The sequence below is a fragment of the Muntiacus reevesi genome, chromosome 14 (assembly GCF_963930625.1).
Source record: "Muntiacus reevesi chromosome 14, mMunRee1.1, whole genome shotgun sequence".
Classification (NCBI taxonomy): domain Eukaryota; kingdom Metazoa; phylum Chordata; class Mammalia; order Artiodactyla; family Cervidae; genus Muntiacus; species Muntiacus reevesi.
In genome coordinates this window covers 5,354,537-5,371,917 of record NC_089262.1, presented here as the reverse complement: position 1 = coordinate 5,371,917, position 17,381 = coordinate 5,354,537, and the positions used below count along the sequence as shown (strand labels likewise).

At 56.4% G+C, this 17,381-nt stretch overlaps 1 protein-coding gene across 2 annotated transcripts in view; it reads right to left on the bottom strand.

Moving 5' to 3' along the window:
- Window positions 1–7,451: 7,451 nt before the first annotated feature.
- Window positions 7,452–17,381, bottom strand: part of TENT4A (terminal nucleotidyltransferase 4A) — a 40,634-nt gene continuing 30,704 nt past the window's right edge. Inside the window, exons 7-13 of one of the 2 annotated variants that reach the window (XM_065905408.1) lie at window positions 16,760–16,973; window positions 14,761–14,887; window positions 13,749–13,849; window positions 13,025–13,197; window positions 12,618–12,776; window positions 10,232–10,396; window positions 7,452–9,587 (exon numbers count right to left, since the gene is read on the bottom strand). In XM_065905408.1, coding sequence (XP_065761480.1) covers window positions 9,393–9,587; window positions 10,232–10,396; window positions 12,618–12,776; window positions 13,025–13,197; window positions 13,749–13,849; window positions 14,761–14,887; window positions 16,760–16,973 — 1,134 coding nt within the window. In that variant the 3' untranslated portion in view covers window positions 7,452–9,392. The remainder of the gene's footprint in view (window positions 9,588–10,231; window positions 10,397–12,617; window positions 12,777–13,024; window positions 13,198–13,748; window positions 13,850–14,760; window positions 14,888–16,759; window positions 16,974–17,381) is intronic. The other variant, XM_065905409.1, reaches the window with a different exon arrangement.

Here is a 17,381-nt window from a genome sequence, read left to right as displayed (position 1 = left end):
GCCGAGTGCTGCTGTCTGTGGCTTCCCCCCGCCCCAGACCTCCCGGCATGTCCTTGCGGACCGACCCCAGCAGGACCACCGGCCCCAGGCCCCACGCGGCGGCAGGTCTGCAGGGACAGAGGAAGTCTGACTGCAGCGAGTCGGGGCGCCCCCTGCCGGCTGCGGCGGGGGCGGCAGGTCTGCAGGGACAGAGGAAGTCTGAGTGCAGCGAGTCGGGGCGCCCCCTGCCGGCTGCGGCGGGGGCGGCAGGAACGGCCCGGGCCCTCCACGGTCACTCCCGGGCGGGGACCTCACCGTCTCTCTGGTTCTCAACAGCACTTCTCTAAAACCTGGCACGGGGTTTCTTTTCAGATACTGACTGAGCTCGCAGGCCTCCTAAGGGGCCACCCTCCCTCGTGCACTGCCCTCCTGCCGCGGTGGCTGCAGGGGGCCTGCCCCTCGGGCGGAGGGACGGCGGGGGTCCCCGGGCGGGGAGGGGGCGCGGCAGGGGTCCCCGGCGGGGAGCGGGTCCCCTCGCTGCCCTGCGGGGCGCGGGCCGCAGACAGGGCTCCTCAGGGGCCTGAGAAGAAGCCCCCAGAGAAGGGGGCAGAGGGCGATGCCCACCCCAGAGCCCGGTCACCGCACAGCGGTCTCCCCACGGGCAGGGGCCGCAGACGGCAGGAGGCCTGGACCAGAGACTCTCCAGGAGACATGGCGCCCGGGACGGGAGATGGGAGGGGTGGGGATGCGGGGACGTGGGGTGGGGGTGGGGTGGGGTGTGGGGGGTGGATGGGATGTGGGGTGTGGGGTATGGGTGGGGTGTGGGGTGTGGATGGGGTGTGGATGGGGTGTGGATGGGGTGTGGATGGGGTGTGGATGGGGTGGGGTGTGGATAGGGTGTGGATGGGGTGTGGATGGCACGGGGTGTGGATGGGGTGTGGTTGGGGTGTAGTTGGGTGGGGTGTGGATGGGGTGTGGGGTGTGGATGGCATAGGGTATGGATGGGGTGTGGTTGGGGTATGGATAGGGTGTGGATGGGGTGTGGATGGGGGGTGGGGTATGGATGGGGTGTGGGGTGTGGGGTGTGGATGGCACGGGGTGTGGATGGCACAGGGTGTGGATGGGGTATGGATGGGGTGTAGCTGGGTGGGGTGTGGATGGAGTGTAGGGTGTGGATGGCACAGGGTGTGGATGGGGGGTGGGGTGTGGATGGGGTGTGGGGTGTGGATGGCACGGAGTGTGGATGGCACAGGGTGTGGATGGGGTATGGATGGGGTGTAGCTGGGTGGGGTGTGGATGGGGTGTGGATGGAGTGTGGGGTGTGGATGGCACAGGGTGTGGATGGGGTGTGGTTTGGGTGTAGCTGTGTGGGGTGTGGATGGGATGTGGGTGGGGTGTGAGGTGTGGGGAGGCGGCAGTGAGGGGTGCCGTGGGGTGGGGGTCCGGGTTGTTCCCAGTTATGTAGCTTCACTTGTGGCCCACCCCTTCGCCCAGCACTGACTGCAGCCTGGCTGTCAAAGAACCAAACGAAGCCCTCAGGACAGGTGGCACTGCAGAGAGAAGCTGCAGCTCCAAGGAGGACCTGACATTCTTTTGAATCCTAGAGTGTATCTAGATTGCAGTTTTCCTACAAAATGTACCTGGGATCTTACTATTTCCTGCTGCATTTTTTCACATAAAAACTTTTTTTTTTTTAATTCACCTAAGCTTTGCTCTTTGTTCCTGACTTCTTTGCCCCCTATGGCTTCCCATGTAGCTCAGTTGGTAAACAATCTGCCTGCAATGCAGGAGACCAGGGTTCGATCCGTGGGTCGAGAAGATCCCCTGAAGAAGGGAATGGCAACCCACTCCAGTATTCTTTGCCTGGAGAGTCCTCATGGACAAAGGAGCCTGGCGGGCAAGAGTCGGACATGACTTAGCACTCTTTTTCTTTGCCCATGGAACAACAGAAGAATGTGCATCTACCCATAAACCAGTGAGATCTCAGCAAAGGATTTCAGGGTGTCTGGAGTGGCACTGAGCCAGTGAAGGACACACAAAAGCCCTTTAACTCTCCTTCTCTCTCTCTCTCACACACACACACCTCAGAAAGCTCACAATCTCCTGAGTAAAGAAGATAAATTTGAAAAAGTCAAACAACAACACAGAAGAAATACTACCTTCTTGTGTGCGTGTGCACGTGTTAGTCGCTCAGTCGTCACTGACTCTTGCAGCCCCATGGACTGTAGCCCGCCAGGCTCCTCTCTCCGTGGGGATTTTCCAGGCAAGAACACTGGAGTGGGTTGCCATGCCCTTCTCCAGGGGATCTTCCCGACCCAGGCATCGAACCCAGGTCTCCTGCATTGCAGGCGGATTCTTTCCTCTCTGAGCCACCAGAGAAGCCCCTACCTTCGGATCACAGTATAGTACATATCAGAAAGAAAGGTGACAGGCTGAGCAGTGACGATTCTGGGAGCAGCACGGAGGGGACAGGCAGCCCTTGACTCTCTAGGAAGTTCTGACGGGAGGGGGCCCTTCTGGACATGGACTTAAGAGCAGCTCCCAACCATGGCTGACACTGTCCTGCCCCTGTGCCCGAGAGGGGCCCGGGACACCAGGGGGAGGCCAGGGGAGTCAGGGCCCCCTGGTGCGGAAGGACCCCTGCCCAGCACCAGATCTACCGTCTTCTATACCTTCACCGCCAGGTGGAAATTCCGGACCTGAGGAAGCAGGGAAGCCAAGAAAACCTCCCAACCGATCTTTGTTTTACAAAGATGTTGAAACAGCATTCAGCACTTAGCCTGTGACCATGCAGTTGTCAGCTCCAGCCGGCAAGACAATGCTCAAAGGCCAAGCCCCTTGGAGCCCACCCTGCCGGCTTGTTTTTAAAGCTGCAGAGGACGCTGGTCTGGCCCCAGGAGCCCCAGGAAGCAGCTGCACTCGGGCCCACGTCCCACCCTCCTCGTCTGAGGCCGTTCTCTTCCTCTCCAGGCTCCAGAGCTGGGCTTCAGATGACGCTCCAGACCATCACGGATGTGAGAGGGATGCGGCTTGTGAGCCACCGGCGTTCTGCTTTTTAAAGAAATAGAGCAGGAGAGAGTAGAACAGAACAGATCCCACGTGTAAGAGCGGGCAGTGGTTCATCTAACATGCAGAGTCATACAGACATGGCGGCAAAGGAACCTTGCTCCTTTCGGCGAGGTGGTCATAGGAGTGGGACACAGGATGCTTTGGGCCATCGTTCTCATCCCTGGCCTCATGGGAGAATCCCGTGGCTTAAAGCCGGTGGGCGGAGGCTCTGTCTACACGGTTAATGCTAGTCTCTGCAGGTGGGGCCCCGGCATCGTCTCCTTCGAGATGCCCAGCAAAGGTGTTTGAATCACTTTGTCGAGAGCAGTGACGCTAAAGTGGGCACCCTTGGCCACCCACAAGAAGATATCATCGCAAAAGATGCGTCAAGTGTCACAGGACTTCCCGAAGGATAAATGCTCCGAGAAGGCCGTGGAGAGATTCAGAGAATGGGTGGGAGCTGCCATTCAGAGCGGTGAGGGGCCAGATGGGGTCCCTGCCAGGGCCACGTGGGAGCTGAGACCACTGCTGGGAGTACTTGGATGCCTGAACGCCTGACAGCACTGCTCGTGTCTGTCGGGTCCAGTAACTAACCACGTGAGCGTGTGTGTTTATCATATCCAGGGAGACAGAAGTGGGGGTCTGACAGAGGACAAGCGGAACCCAGCAAAGGCCGGGCCGCACCTCCTGTGTCTGTTTACCGCCTGGGGAAGGAGCAGGCCAGGCCCTGTCTGCGAGGGGAGGTGGGGTGTGAACGTGAGCTGTGTTGGGGGGTTGAGACCCCTATCTCTGGGGAGGGGGCAAGGAGCCCTGAGGCCACGGGAAGTTGCCTCCCACTCAAGTCCACTCCTGTTAAATGACTCTGGCCGAGTTCCTTGACCTCTGTGCCTCCCCCAACTCACCAGGGGGATGCAAGACACCTGTGCCCGGCGTGGACACGGGCTCAGCCACAGCGCTGGTGGGTCATGGGTATCGCACGGGCCCAGTAAGTGCCTGGAGCCTCAGCCTCGTCTCTGCGGGCCCCTGCCCGGCCTCGGCTGCCCCCCCCAACCCCACTCCCGTGATCCTTACCCTCGGAGCAGTGAGGAACCGCCCGTCTTACCAGGAGGGCCCGTGCCCGTGGGAAAGCAGGTGCAGGGGAAGACCAGGGAGTCAGGGAGGAGCCAGATGGACCAGAGGCTGGGAGGAGCACGCTTTTCTAGCATCGCCTTTATGAAGGTCAGCATCTTGCAGTACAAACACTGGCAGAGAAAACCATGCCCAGGTGGCTTGCTCATAACCGGGTGAACATCCACCCAGGTGGCTCCCGGCCAGCCCCCCACACCAGGGGTACGGCGAAGGGGTTCAGCCTGAGCTCAGCAGTGCCTCCGGGGATCACAGGAAACCTCGAGGAGCTGCAGGCTGGCCCGCAGAGGCCGGGATGCCCGCCAAGCAGCTGCCCTGCAGGCGGAACTCGCCTCTCCTCCTGAGAGCCCATTACCACCAGGTTCATCCGCCTTGCTCCAGGGTTCATCCTGCCGCGCTGCTACTGCTGCTTAGTCGTGTCCGGCTCTTTGCAACCCCCTGGACTGTAGCCCACCGGGCTCCTCTGTCCTTGGGGATTCTCCAGGCAAGAATGCTGGAGTGGGTTGCCATGCTCTCTCCTGACCCAGGAATCTTCCTGACTCACGGAGGGATCAAACCCAGGTCTCCCGCGTTGCAAGTGGTCTTTACCCTCTGAGCCGCCAGGGAAGCCCCAGAATTCACCCTGGGGCCTTTGAATCACGGATTGGTCCTTCTCCAGGACCCAGGGATCCTGGGAGATGGACAGTGAAGGACACCACCAGGGGTGGCCTAGGGCTTCCTCATCATTACTGGGGGACTGCCCCATCCCCACGGAGCTATGGAAACACAGTAAAGAAACCTTTTCTTGAGCAGCTCGTAGACGGTGGGAGTTAGCCCCGGGTGTGAGGTCTTTGGGACTGTGTGTGTTTCATGGTAGCCAGCATCCCTTTTAAGTCAGCTTCCTTTGGTCATCTAAATCACTTGAGGATTGGCAGGAGCTTTGCAAATTCTAAAGTGTAAGGATATAAGCATCTCACCCTCCTCAGAGCTTCATCAGGTCATCACACGGTGAATATAGGCAGTATTTCATAATGACTTTCAGTGGAGCGGGCTTCCCTGGTGGCTCAGATGGTGAAGAATCTACTTGCAATGCAGGAGACCTGGGTTCTGTACCTGGGTTGGGAAGATTCCTGGACTGGGAGGAGAGTGTGGAAACCCAGTCCATGTAAGCTATACAAATACTGAAGTATAATGTTGTGTGTGTGTGTGTGTGGCAGTCACTCAGTCGTGCCTGACTCTTTGTCAACCCCACGGGCTGTAGCCTGCCAGGCTCCTGTGTCCTTGGGATTCTCCGGGCAAGAATACTGGAGTGGGTTGCCATGCGCTCCCTCCAAGAGATCTTCCCAACCCAGGGATGGAACCCAGGTCTCCTGCATTGCAGGCAGATGCTTTAGCATCTGAGCCACAGGGAAGCCAAGGTGATGTTATACCTGAAATTAATACGCCAACTCTACTTTGTTATCTATGGTGAAACAGACCACCAGCCCACGTGGGATGCATGAGTCAAGTGCTCGGGCCTGGTGCACTGGGAGGACCCTGAGGAGTCGGGTGGAGAGGGAGGTGGGAGGGGGGATCGGGATGGGGAATACGTGTAACTCTATGGCTGATTCATGTCAATGTATGACAAAACCCACTGAAATGTTGTGAAGTGATTGGTCTCCAACTAATAAAATAATATTAAAAAAAATAAACAAATAAATAAATAAATAAAATTTTTAAAAAACCCATCACAGTGTGACAGACAAACACATACACTCGCTTCTGGATTACCAACGTCACTGACCCCGTGCACACAGGCAGCTTGGGGCCCAGGTACAGGTCCCTGGAATGGGGCGAAGACAGGGCACTTGAGATCCCAAAGCAGCCCAGAGACGAAATCCTGGAGCCCCGGCACGGGGGGTGGGTGTGGGGCACGGGGGTGTCTGGAAGCCTGTGCGTCTGTGCTGACTGGCCCAAGACAATGTGGTGAGCAGACAGAGGGTCAAACTGAGGCCGCGGGGGCAGCAGGCCGAGGGGCCCCCCAGACAGCTGATGCTGCATGCCACGTCCCAGTAGGACGCAGGGCCCCGCTGCACACCACTGGCACCCTCTCGCTGTCCCTGAGCCCCCCCGAGGCCCAGCTCACACTTGAGGAGACCGCGGTCTCTACAGCCCACCCCCCAGGCTCGCAGCATGGCTCGCCTACTGAGCCCCTGTCCCCCCCGGAGGCCTCGGGCATCTGGAATCACGCTGTCCAAGCTGGTGCAGTGTGCGCTGCGGACAAAGACCCACTTCGGCCCCTAAGTCTTCCAGGTGGCTCTCCAGCTCCACCTGCGGGCCATCCCTAGATCCTAAACCCAGCAGCGGTCCTCTCAGCTGGACCACCCAACGCCCTCCTCCAGCCCGCCTCTAGAGGTGGCCACAGGGTCAGGGGGGCCTTCCCTCTGCCCCTCCAGCCAGCTCCTGCACCCCACCCAGGCCGCCTCCTGGGTCCCCAACGCACCCAGCCCCCCCAGGCCACTCGAGTCCTGGCCCAAGGCCACCCCAGGCACTCTGCTCAGAAAAATGCACCCATCATCTCCAGTGTTCTCGCCCGGAGAGGCCCCCGGACAGAGGAGCCTGGTGGGGTCACACGGAGCGGGACACGGCTCCAGTGGCTTGGCACACACTCTGCACCCCCAGCCCCGGCTCCCTTCTTCGCTGAGGTCGTGGGCTGTCAGCTGCCCTCAGAGGCTTTCTGCGACCTCATGGCAATGGGAGTCCCTGAGGAGCCAGGCCTGGCATCTGCAGAAGCCTCCTGGGGAAGGCCGTGAAGGCACGCCGGGCCCACAACGCCAGCCCCACAGCGCCAGGCTCCACACACGGCGGCTCTGGGGCATCTGGCTAGAGGCCTCACAGCCAAGCCCAGTGGCTCAGTAACTCAGGGGAGTGGGAGTTTTCAAAAATTTCCTTATAGGTTCTAATCTAAATGTAAGCTACATTTTATGCCATGCTATGATTTTTGGTGGTTTCAAACGCGCTATTTTGAAGTCGTATAATGTTGGCCCAAGAGAGAGGTGGAACAAAGGATTCTGATGGGAAGTTAAGCGCCGTGTGATATCGGCTTGTCAGAAACGACACACGAAGAGTGTCAATAAACGGCTCTGACGCATCCTGTCACCTAGCCTAGGACAGGGCTCACTCTCCCACGACCAGCCTGCAACCTCACCAGGTTCCAAGTTCATGAACCAAAGACAACATGATCACTGGCTGTCTGGCCTTGGCCAAGGCAAGAACAAAACCCACAGAGGGCAGCCCGCCCCCGCCTTGAAAGGAAAAGACACACACACAAACACAGCCACCACCTGGTTTCCAAAGTTTATTAAAAATCAAAGAATAGAAAAACTTTACATAAAAATATGTCAATTTTAGCTTCCACATTGTTGTCCACGCACAAAAAAAACCGAAACATGATATATCTTGTCAGCCTGCGGCGTGTGGCCACAGGGAGCCAGGCCAATTCATTTGTTCACCGTGTGGGCTGGAGCCTGGCGCCCCAGTCTGGGACTGCGTCCCGGGCCCACCCTCGGTGCTCCCAGTCCCCGCCGTGTTTCTTTAGTGGAGGGTTACAGTCAATATTGCTAATGCGGAGAGATTAGTACAGGCCTACGTATCAGTTTTTATAAATAATTCTTTATCAATAGGTTCACAATTTAAATATCTTTAAATATTTTTGATAACCTTGGATCATCACGAACCGCAGACAAACTGTGCTACTCAGCTCGGGCACCCCCAGGGAGCCCGCAGGCACGTCAGCCCCTCTCCGCACAGGCGGGCCGGGCCTGCCTTCCAGGGCCCGCGGACACGGCGGGGTGTGTGGCGCTCAGAGCCCTCAAGGACGCCCCGCTTCTGCACGCCCCGGGTCACAGCAGTAAGCTTCCCGTCCCGATTCTCACTAGTGGACTTCAAAGACCATCCCGCCTGTAGTGTAGCAGGGTCAGAACCCTGTCTTAAAAATGGGAGCCGGACAACCTAGGAGAGGCGCCCACCTCCCGGGACACCTGCGGCGCTCAGGAAACTCAGGGTGAGGCAGGGTGGCTGCGTCAGTGTTCGGGATGGGTAACAGAGACAGTGGTTGTCGTGGCAGAACACACTTGCATAGGATGCTTCTCGGGTCGGGCGCCGGCCGCTCGGGCCCGACACTGGACTGTGCTCTCCTGCGATGTGTTAAAACCCCCCCACGGCGCGCCAAGCAGCTCAAGTACTTCTCCTATAGTTGCTCTTAACAGAACGAATGCATACCGCTACAGATTCCACAATGGAATCAACATAACTCCTTTCTCCACATTCCTAAAACTGGGTACCATTGTCTGTGCTCGCCAGACCCGTCATGACGGGCTGCGTGACTAAAACTGCAGCGTTTCACAGTTCACGCTTGCTTAAGATCTTACCATGTGACATTTTTTCCCTGTAGAAAGTTATACTCTGGCACTTTAAATGCTGGGTCTGTTGTCTACAGTTTAAAAGAACCAAACCCAAAATATTAAAACTCCGAGGTCAGAGCAGGACCACAGACAGGCCGGACGGCAGAGCCGGCTGGCAGCTGGTCAGAATGTTTAGGAGCCAAACCCCTCGGGGAGCCCACTGGGGGACTCGGCTCCTTCACCGCAGGCTGAGAGGCCTCACGTCTGACCTGAAGAAGGAACATAAAAATAACCCAAGCCCCTCATTCGTGGTGTTCACAACGACGCTCATCAACCAGCCGACACGATGAACCCAACTTAGAAAATGCAACTCGGGAAAGGATCTAAGCTTGTTTAAAAAAATTCCCTCCTCCCTTCAATATAACTTATGTGAAAATATGAAATTAAATAAAAAATATCTGAGTTATTGCACAAATCATAAGTTTTCAATATTTACATAGAAAAACAGTTCTGAAATTCAAAACAAAATGTGAGGGCAGTAAAACAATGATGACCTCCAAACAAATACTGGGGTTCGCACTCCGCTGCTCCGACAACGTGAAATCAAAGTACCCAACCCGCAGGGCAGCACAGTGCCGAGAGGCGGCACGACCCCAGCCGGCCCCCGGGTCCCGTGCAGACCCGCTCCGGCCCTGCAGGCGGCGCCTGGGAGGCAGCAGACGGCGTCCATGTCTAAGGCTTCACAGACGACACAGGGAGCTGCTCTTGAGGACGTGACCACACACGGGGCATGCAGCGTGGCCGGCCGGGCCTGGTCTCCGGGCCGGGCCCCGCGGCCGCCCCTGCCGTCTGCGAGGCGGGCCGGTGGCCGCCAGAGCATTACCTGCTGAGGCTGACGGGCAGGCTATCCCTCGTGTGCGCGTGTTTTTTCCTCCTCCAGCCGGTGCGGTTGTACTGGTGGTGGCCCCGGTTGCCCACGGGAGGCCGCACGCCGCCCGTGCCCACCGAGCCGTAGCTGCCACCCTGGCCGTGGCCGTGGGAGCCCTTCATGGACAGCTTCATGCCGCTGTGCTGCTGAGGAGACCCAGAGGGACGTGGCTCGAGGCCGGCCTGGATGGACGCCCACCACAGCCCCGCTCCCCTCGTGGGCCGAGAGCCTGGACCCCGGCCATGGCTCTTCCCGACCTCCCGGCCTTTTTTCTGAACCGTGTTTCTAACGTGTAGGGAAGACTCAGAGCGGCCCCACGGCAGTGGGCCCAAGCCCCCCAGGGCCCCAGAAGCCAGAAAGCCCAGCCCAGAGCAGCCGGCCCCCCGCCCAGGGCGCCTGCAGCAAGACCGGGGCAGTGCAGTGGTGGGAGGGGCGACGCCGTGTGCGGCGTCATCATTCCTGCTTCATCGTTTGCTTCCTGAGAACCAAAGCTTACCGTGCGAATTAACAGAAAAATGGGAGTTAGATATTCTTCACTTCGAACTTTAATGCTAACAAATTAAAAAAAAAAAGATGCTTACATGTGAATTAAACTATATTAAATTTTAAAATAATTTAACACTTATAAAGCTTTGCTTGTTACAGGGAAAGCAGACATGAAGCTGAATGATCAAACTGCCCCTAGAGAACAAAGAACGTGTGTGGACTCCCTCTGGGGCAGAGAAGGTGCTCAGGGCGGGCTGGCCGCCAGCGTGCGGGGGGGACCAGCGCCTAGGCCCCAGGGCCGTACCTTGTGATACAGGTGGGGGCTGGAGAGCGGGTTGGGGGACGCAGAAGGGATGGCCGGGGAGGACACATGGTGGACGGCCTTCAGCGCCGGGGCGGCTTCGACACCCACCTGTCTACAGGGCACGGGGGCCACGCCGAGTGTCGGGGCAGGAATAGTAAACCTGGTCTGGGGGAGAGGACCAGAGATGGGGTGAGTGCCCGCGCGACACAGCTCTTACCAGGAGCCCCAAGAAGGGCGCTCACAACCGGCTCCTCAGTGGATCTGCCTGCAGCCTCATAGCAGGCCCCTCAGTCTGACTACAACCTCACAACAGGCCCCTCAGTCTGACTACAACCTCACAACAGGCCCCTCAGTCTGACTACAACCTCACAGCAGGCCCCTCAGTCTGTCTGACTACAACCTCACAGCAGGCCCCTCAGTCTGACTACAACCTCACAACAGGCCCCTCAGTCTGTCTGACTACAACCTTACAACAGTCTGCTCGGAAGCACCATGACAATGTGAAGGATGTCCAGTCACCCAAGCCATAAGGTTTTGGTGACCAAAAACTTCAAGAGAACTACAATTGTCAGAGAAACTGTCCCCTGGGTCTCCAGGTAGCGCCCTGGGTCGGGCAGCGTGAGAGGCCCCAGGCCAGGGGGACTGAAGGCCTGCAGGCGGACGGCCCCCACCCTCCGCCCCCCCCCATGGCCGCACCGCCTTCCCATCAGGGCAGAGGCGCTGGCTCGGGAGCCCCTCCCCTGCTCTTCCAGGCCCTCACTGCTCTCACCTCAGCACTGCCCGCATTCGCCCTGAGACCGCAGGAGGGTAGCTGTGGCCTCCTGAGCAACAGCTGTGGCAGGAGTTGGCCTCAAGGAAGGCACCCCTTCCTCACGCTTCCTCCCACCCAGGACCTCTCTTCAGTGGGGGCTCTGTGCCCCCAGGGGTGCAGAGAAGAGCGCAATCCTGGGGTCTCTGACAGCTTCGTGCCCTGGCTGTTAAGTCCGCACTGCATCCTGATGAGGGAGACGTCACCACAAGTGGGGCACTCAGAGACTGTGCACATGAGGTGTGCAAGTAGGATTTCCCTCACTGACTCCACTGGGAGTGACATTTGCAGTTTGGCGATAAAATGACAAAGTGGGCTTTGAGCTTTTTGTCTTAAACCTTGAATGACGACTTCCCGGGATGCCCAGTGGCTCAGACTCCACGCTCCCAACATAGGGGGCCCAGGTTCAATCCTTGGTCAGGGAGCTAGGTCCCACATGCCACAAATAAGATCCAGGCCAGCCAAGTAAAATAAATAAACATGCTTTTAAAAAAAGAAAAAAAAAAACCTTGAGTGGCCTTACCTTTTGCCTCACTATCTGCGCAGGTGACAGAGGGACCAGAGGCAGCACGTGGTCCTGACGCCACCCGGGAGGTGCAGCGCGGGCAGCGCCTGCACACGGCTCTGGGGGGAGCCAGGCCCGAGGAGCGGTCAGAGCCAAGTCTGTCTGTGGCGGTTCTCGTCCACAGGCAGGTGCTGCCTCCGTGTTCCTCGCTTATTAATGTGCTAGGACAAGACTCCTGGGGGGCTGTGCTGACGGCCACCACTGCGCATCCCACGCCTGCTGCCTCCACACCCCCTTAGCCTGGGGTGTGTCCTGAGAACGCCCCACCTGTGTGGGGAGCCCAGCAACACAGAGACACGTGGGGACAAGCAGGAATCCCCATCACCTTCTGCTCAGATTACAACTGCTTGTGAAAGCCGACTCTACTTCAGAAGTGCATTAATGTGATGAGTTTCATACACATGGAGTTGATGTATGTTTAGGAAGAAGCTACAAATCTAAAACACCAAAAATTACCTCTAAAAATCTATCTTTTAGACTAATTTTGTCTAAATTTTTTTAAAAAGGATTATATTATATTATAGAATTTCTTCTATAATAAGTATGTAGTGAATAACGTGGAGAAGTCAGTGTTGGTATCGAATCTGAGAACAGTGCAAACAATGGGATTCTTTGAGGAAATCAGGGACGGCATCCTTCTCGGCCAAGGGACGGCATCAAGGGCCCTCTCAGCATCATCCCAGGATGGTGGCCTCCTGCTGAGCATCATCATCACTTGCAGAAAGACCATGTGAACTTTGTCAAGAGCCAGCTCTGGGCTCAGACACCCAGAGTCCCCTCGTGCAAACACAGCATATGGTGAAGCTCAAGAACACGGACTTCTATAGAATGACAGGACCACATTCTATCAACCCACCAAGGATGAGAATGTCCTACAGGACAGACATGTCTATTCCAAGAACTTCTAAGGGTTCTTTCTCTCTCTAATCTAACGTGTCAGTCAATCCTACCATGCACAGCACCTCGGACCTGGTCCCAGGCCATCACTGGGAAGGGCCCAGCCAGCTGCGTACCTGGGTGTTCGTTGTCATGACCAACGTCCTGGACGTGGCGGACTGAGGTTTGCCACTCGGCATGGGCAGGGCAGCAGGCAGGCTGGCCAGCAGAGGGGTGGGCGCCTGAAGGCTGAACTGGTACACGCTGGGTGTTGTACAGGGCGGCGTGTCCGAATCCTGGGGGAGGACGAGAGGAGAGCTGCACTTGAGGCTCGTGCCCCTCGGAACAACAGGAGCAGCCAGGGGTGAGCCCCAGGGGGTCCCAGGATCAGCTGGCCCCTCTGCCCAGGCCTCCTCCCTGTCAGGTCAAAACTGAAGAACATCACAGAATCGCAACTGAGACGCCCAGACTGCTGGTCTCATCTCCACGTAAGTTTGTACACCACAACTCACAGCAGCCCCAGGGCTCAGAGGGGGCCACTCACGATGTCGCTGCCGGAGAGCGAGGACACAGAGGAGGCAGACGAGCCAGACGACCGGAGCTGGGGGCCGGGCAGGGACAGGGTCAGGCGTGGGCCGAAGGGAGACTCAGGGTCTCGTCGAGGAGGCTGGTCCCCCTCGCACGTGCCCATCCGCTCTGCGATCTTGATCCTGTTGTCTGTGGGAGGAAGGTGAGCCATCACACACTTCAGCCCAAGGTCCCACTGTGCCTCTAACACTGCGCATGAGGCTAACAAAGCCAATTCCTAATTTCACTTCATTTCAATTAATATTTTAAGTCACATTTCAGCTATTGGAACACACTTAACTATGTTCGAAACAACGTGGATGTATAGTTTCAACTCTGCATTACACAAACCGTGATCCTGATGCACTTTAGGTATAAACACACACAGCACTTGGGAGGACGTGGTACAAGAAACTCAGTAACTTTGGATGTTGACTACCTGTTCAGATGATAATATTTTGAGTGCGAAGTTGAATAAAACAGACTACTAAAACTAATTTAACCTGTTTCCTTCCGCTTACAACGCAGTTCCTGGGAACTTCAGAACTGCCATGTGTGGACAGCACTGGCCTGAACCTTACAGTTTTGAATTCTTACAGGAAACGAGTTGCTTTCTTAGTGGGAACAGTTTGTTACTAAAAGCAGACACTCCTGCGTGAGCGCGTCAGGACATGCAGAGCCACGGGAGGGTGGCCTCTCACCGGGGTCCGGCGCCACGTGGACCCTGCCGCCCCACTTCTCCTTGATCCACGTCCGGTAGTCGATCACCTCCTGGGTCACCTTGATGATCCTCCCTAAGGTGCTGCGGAAGGGCAAGGGCACGCGGGCGTGAGCACAGCACAGAGCGTGCCAGGGAGCCAGCCACACTATCCAGGGGCCACCTTACATCCTAACACAGAGCTCTGCTAAAGCAAAGGTGGGAAAAGCGAAGGTAATCTTACGACTGACTTCTGCTGTTTGAACCCAAACCCACACGGTACAGAAAAAGTGGGGGCATGGATGCAGAAGCCCTGGGACCTCCATCTGTCCACCAAGGACCGCTGAAGTCCACGCCAGGTAAGGAAGCCCACCCCCAATCGCAGTGACCATAGGGGCCCCGTTTCCCACCATTCGGGGGAGACTGAGTGCCCAGAACGGGCCCAAAGCTTTGCCCACAAATACCCAGGGACGGAGGCCACAGAGCCCTGTGCCCCCACCACTGTGCTGGCCTCCATAACCTCTGAGGACGGAGGTACCGGCCCAGCTTCAGCAACCTCCTGCGACAGTCATCACCCCTGCCTCTCACTTCCCCTCAGCTCCTCCCTCCATCCCAGCCCCACCTCCACAGGCGCATGATCTTCAGTCAGGAAGAAGCACTTCTCACCAGTAAAAGCGCACACCAGAAAAGTGAGTGCTCAAAATGGGGCACAGAAGACAGGTGTGCAGGGAGGGGGCTGGGGGCGGGACGCGTCCCTCAGGGCTGGACACCCACCTCTTGAGGGCAGCCGGAGGAAAAACATCAGAGTGCTACAGCTTTAAAGCCAGAAATGACCTCCCCAAAACTAATACCCTGGGAAAATCCTAGCTCTCTAAATGAAAACCTTTCACCTCTTGACCACCAGGACCACCCTGAACTCCCAAAAGGCATTCCTTTCCCAGCATTCTCAGGTTCTCCTGAAACAGGGCGGCAAACTCCGTGAAGACAAACGTCAGGGGCCGCGGCCCCACGGGTACCTTTCCGAGTCTCTGTTGGGGTAGGACCTGGCGAGCGGCGACACAGCGTGGCTGAGGACGATGTAGGCATAGTCGAACACCTGCTTCACCTGCATGGCCCCGTAGGAGCTCCGGCCCACGTCGTTCCCTGAGACAGAGAGCCATCATCAGAGATGCAACCTCTCACATTTGCAGACAGCAAATAAAATGAAGCGCCACCGAAGTCATTAAGGGAGTCCAGGTAAGGAGCGGACTTTGTTGGAGCAGCAGACTTTCCAAGTTCAATTTACATGTAATTCATTCCTCAAGTTCAGGTTGGGATGTTTTTCTTAGGAAACACATCCTTAAGCACCAAAATTTTCTCTTTTCCAGGTTTAATCATGTAGCCGCTCTGTAACTGTGCGGGTTTTCCTTTTCAATTACATCTCAGCAAACACTGAAGACAAAGGAACTGCCGGCCACTTAGCTGACCCAAGGCAGACACGCCAGGGCTGGAGGCCTGTCCTGGTAGGAGGGAGATGCACTGCTGAGGAAGTGCCACACAGACCACACAGACCACAGAGGAGAGTTTCAGAAGAGTTTTAAGAAATAAATTTCATACCCCAGGAGCCACAAAACAAAAACCATAAATCTAAGGGTGTTGAAAAACATATACAGGAGTTAAACACTAAAAAAACACCAAATATAATGCAAGAAACAAAAGGCTTCCCAGGTGGCGCTAGTGTTAAACAACCTGTCAGTCAATAGAGGAGATAAAAGAGATGCGGGTTTGATTCCTGGGTCAGGAAGATCCCCTGAAGGAGGGCATGGCAACCCACTCCAGTATTCCTACCCAGAGAACCCCACGGATGGAGGGGCCTGGCAGGTTACAGTCCATAGAGTCAGAAGGAGTCAGACATGACTGAAACGACTTCGCACATACCCACACAGAAACAATAAAACAGCAAATACAGATGCAAGAGACAGAAGTACAACATGTCAACAAAGAAAGGCTTCCCTGACGGCAGAGGACCTTACAAAACCAGGGAAGACAGTGCAGCGGACGGACGGACAAAGCGCACAAGCTCACACAAAAACCATGAAGGGGCCCTGCACCCAGAGCTGACCATCTCACCACCTCGTCTGTCGCCTGTCTGCCTCTGATTTTATCACCCACAGTAAGAGCGGTGTGTCACCCAATAAACCCTCCATAAACACCTGTGGGGCTGACCAGTAACCATCTGTTTAACCTCAGCCATCATTAGAGAAAAGTACAGTAAGTGAAAAGGGACATGCCTGGCCTTATCAGGCCGGCAAAGATCTCAAAGACAGCCAGCAAAGGTGTGGGAAACACACCCTAACCTGCCAGGCTCTGCAAGGCAGCCAGCCTCACACCGGAACCTCCCTCCACACACAGGAGAGGTGTCTCAGGTTTACTGTCAAGTAAAACCACAAGCAGCAAAGCTGTCTGTATTATGTGATGCCATCCAATTAACTGGAGCAGGAGATGGCAACCGTTCCAGCATCTGTGCCTGCAGAAGCCCGTGAATAGGGGAGCCTGGAGGGCTGCAGTCCACGGGATTGCAAAGAGCTGAAGAGGACCGAGCACAGACCCTGTTAACAGGGAAGCGACGCTCGCTGTCAACACCCACGTGTGGAAACCCGGAGAGGCACGCGCAGAAGGGGGGCGGGCCACGGCACGCTTCACTCTCCTGTGCGACGGACTCCTGGGAAACAGACGACTTATGACGGACAAGGAAGACATTTCTATTCAGAAAAAATGGAATTTTTTTCTTAATTCACACGTTCTACATTTTTCTGATTACAGAAAGTAAACGAAGTTGCAACTTTACAGTAAGTCATTCAGACGTATTAACAAGGAATTCTGACGTGCCACCCCTGACCCTGGTAGAGTAGCAGGACCCTACATGAGATCCAGTGACTGCCCGTGGCTGGGCACCTGTGAATGCTCCCCGGCTGGCATCGGCGGCCGGAGCCCAGTGCCTGCAGCTGGGGGCCCGCGCAGAGCAAGGGTCCTTACCAGGCAGCAGGGGGTCCTCAATGCACAGCATCGACGGTCTGTACCCGCTGGTCATGGCTTTCATGATCTCCTCTTTGGCGATATAGGCACCTCCTTCTTTTATTCTAATACCAGTTTTCAAGTAATTAAAATTTCTTCCGTAGAGTTCAAAAAATTCCACGAGCAGCATCCCTAGGTTCTCGTCCGCTCTCCGGGCGTCGATTCTCGGATGCAGCTGTGAAAGTGAGGCACCCCCGTTTGTATGGATTCTGGGCACTCGAGACACCGCGCACGCGGCGGGGTCAGACGGCCGGCCCAGGACGCAGTCAGGGGCCCACGTCCACCCACTACCCTGGCAGCCAGGAGGCACCAGCAGAGCCTGGATCGCTTGTCAACCAAGAGTGCTCAAGAGGAAGAAAATCTTCTCATCTGAATCTTTAAATTATACTTCAATCCTATGAAATTCAGAAGCCACACATTTCTACACAGACATCTGATTAATCCCAAATTCCCAAATACTGCTAAGTGAGTATACAATTCAGAGTCACCTAGATGGTGGAGGCAGTTTTCTAGATTCTAGTATTAATTCCGTTATTCTCAAGTGCAACCAGCAGGGGGCAGTGCGAGACCGAGGAGTATCGCT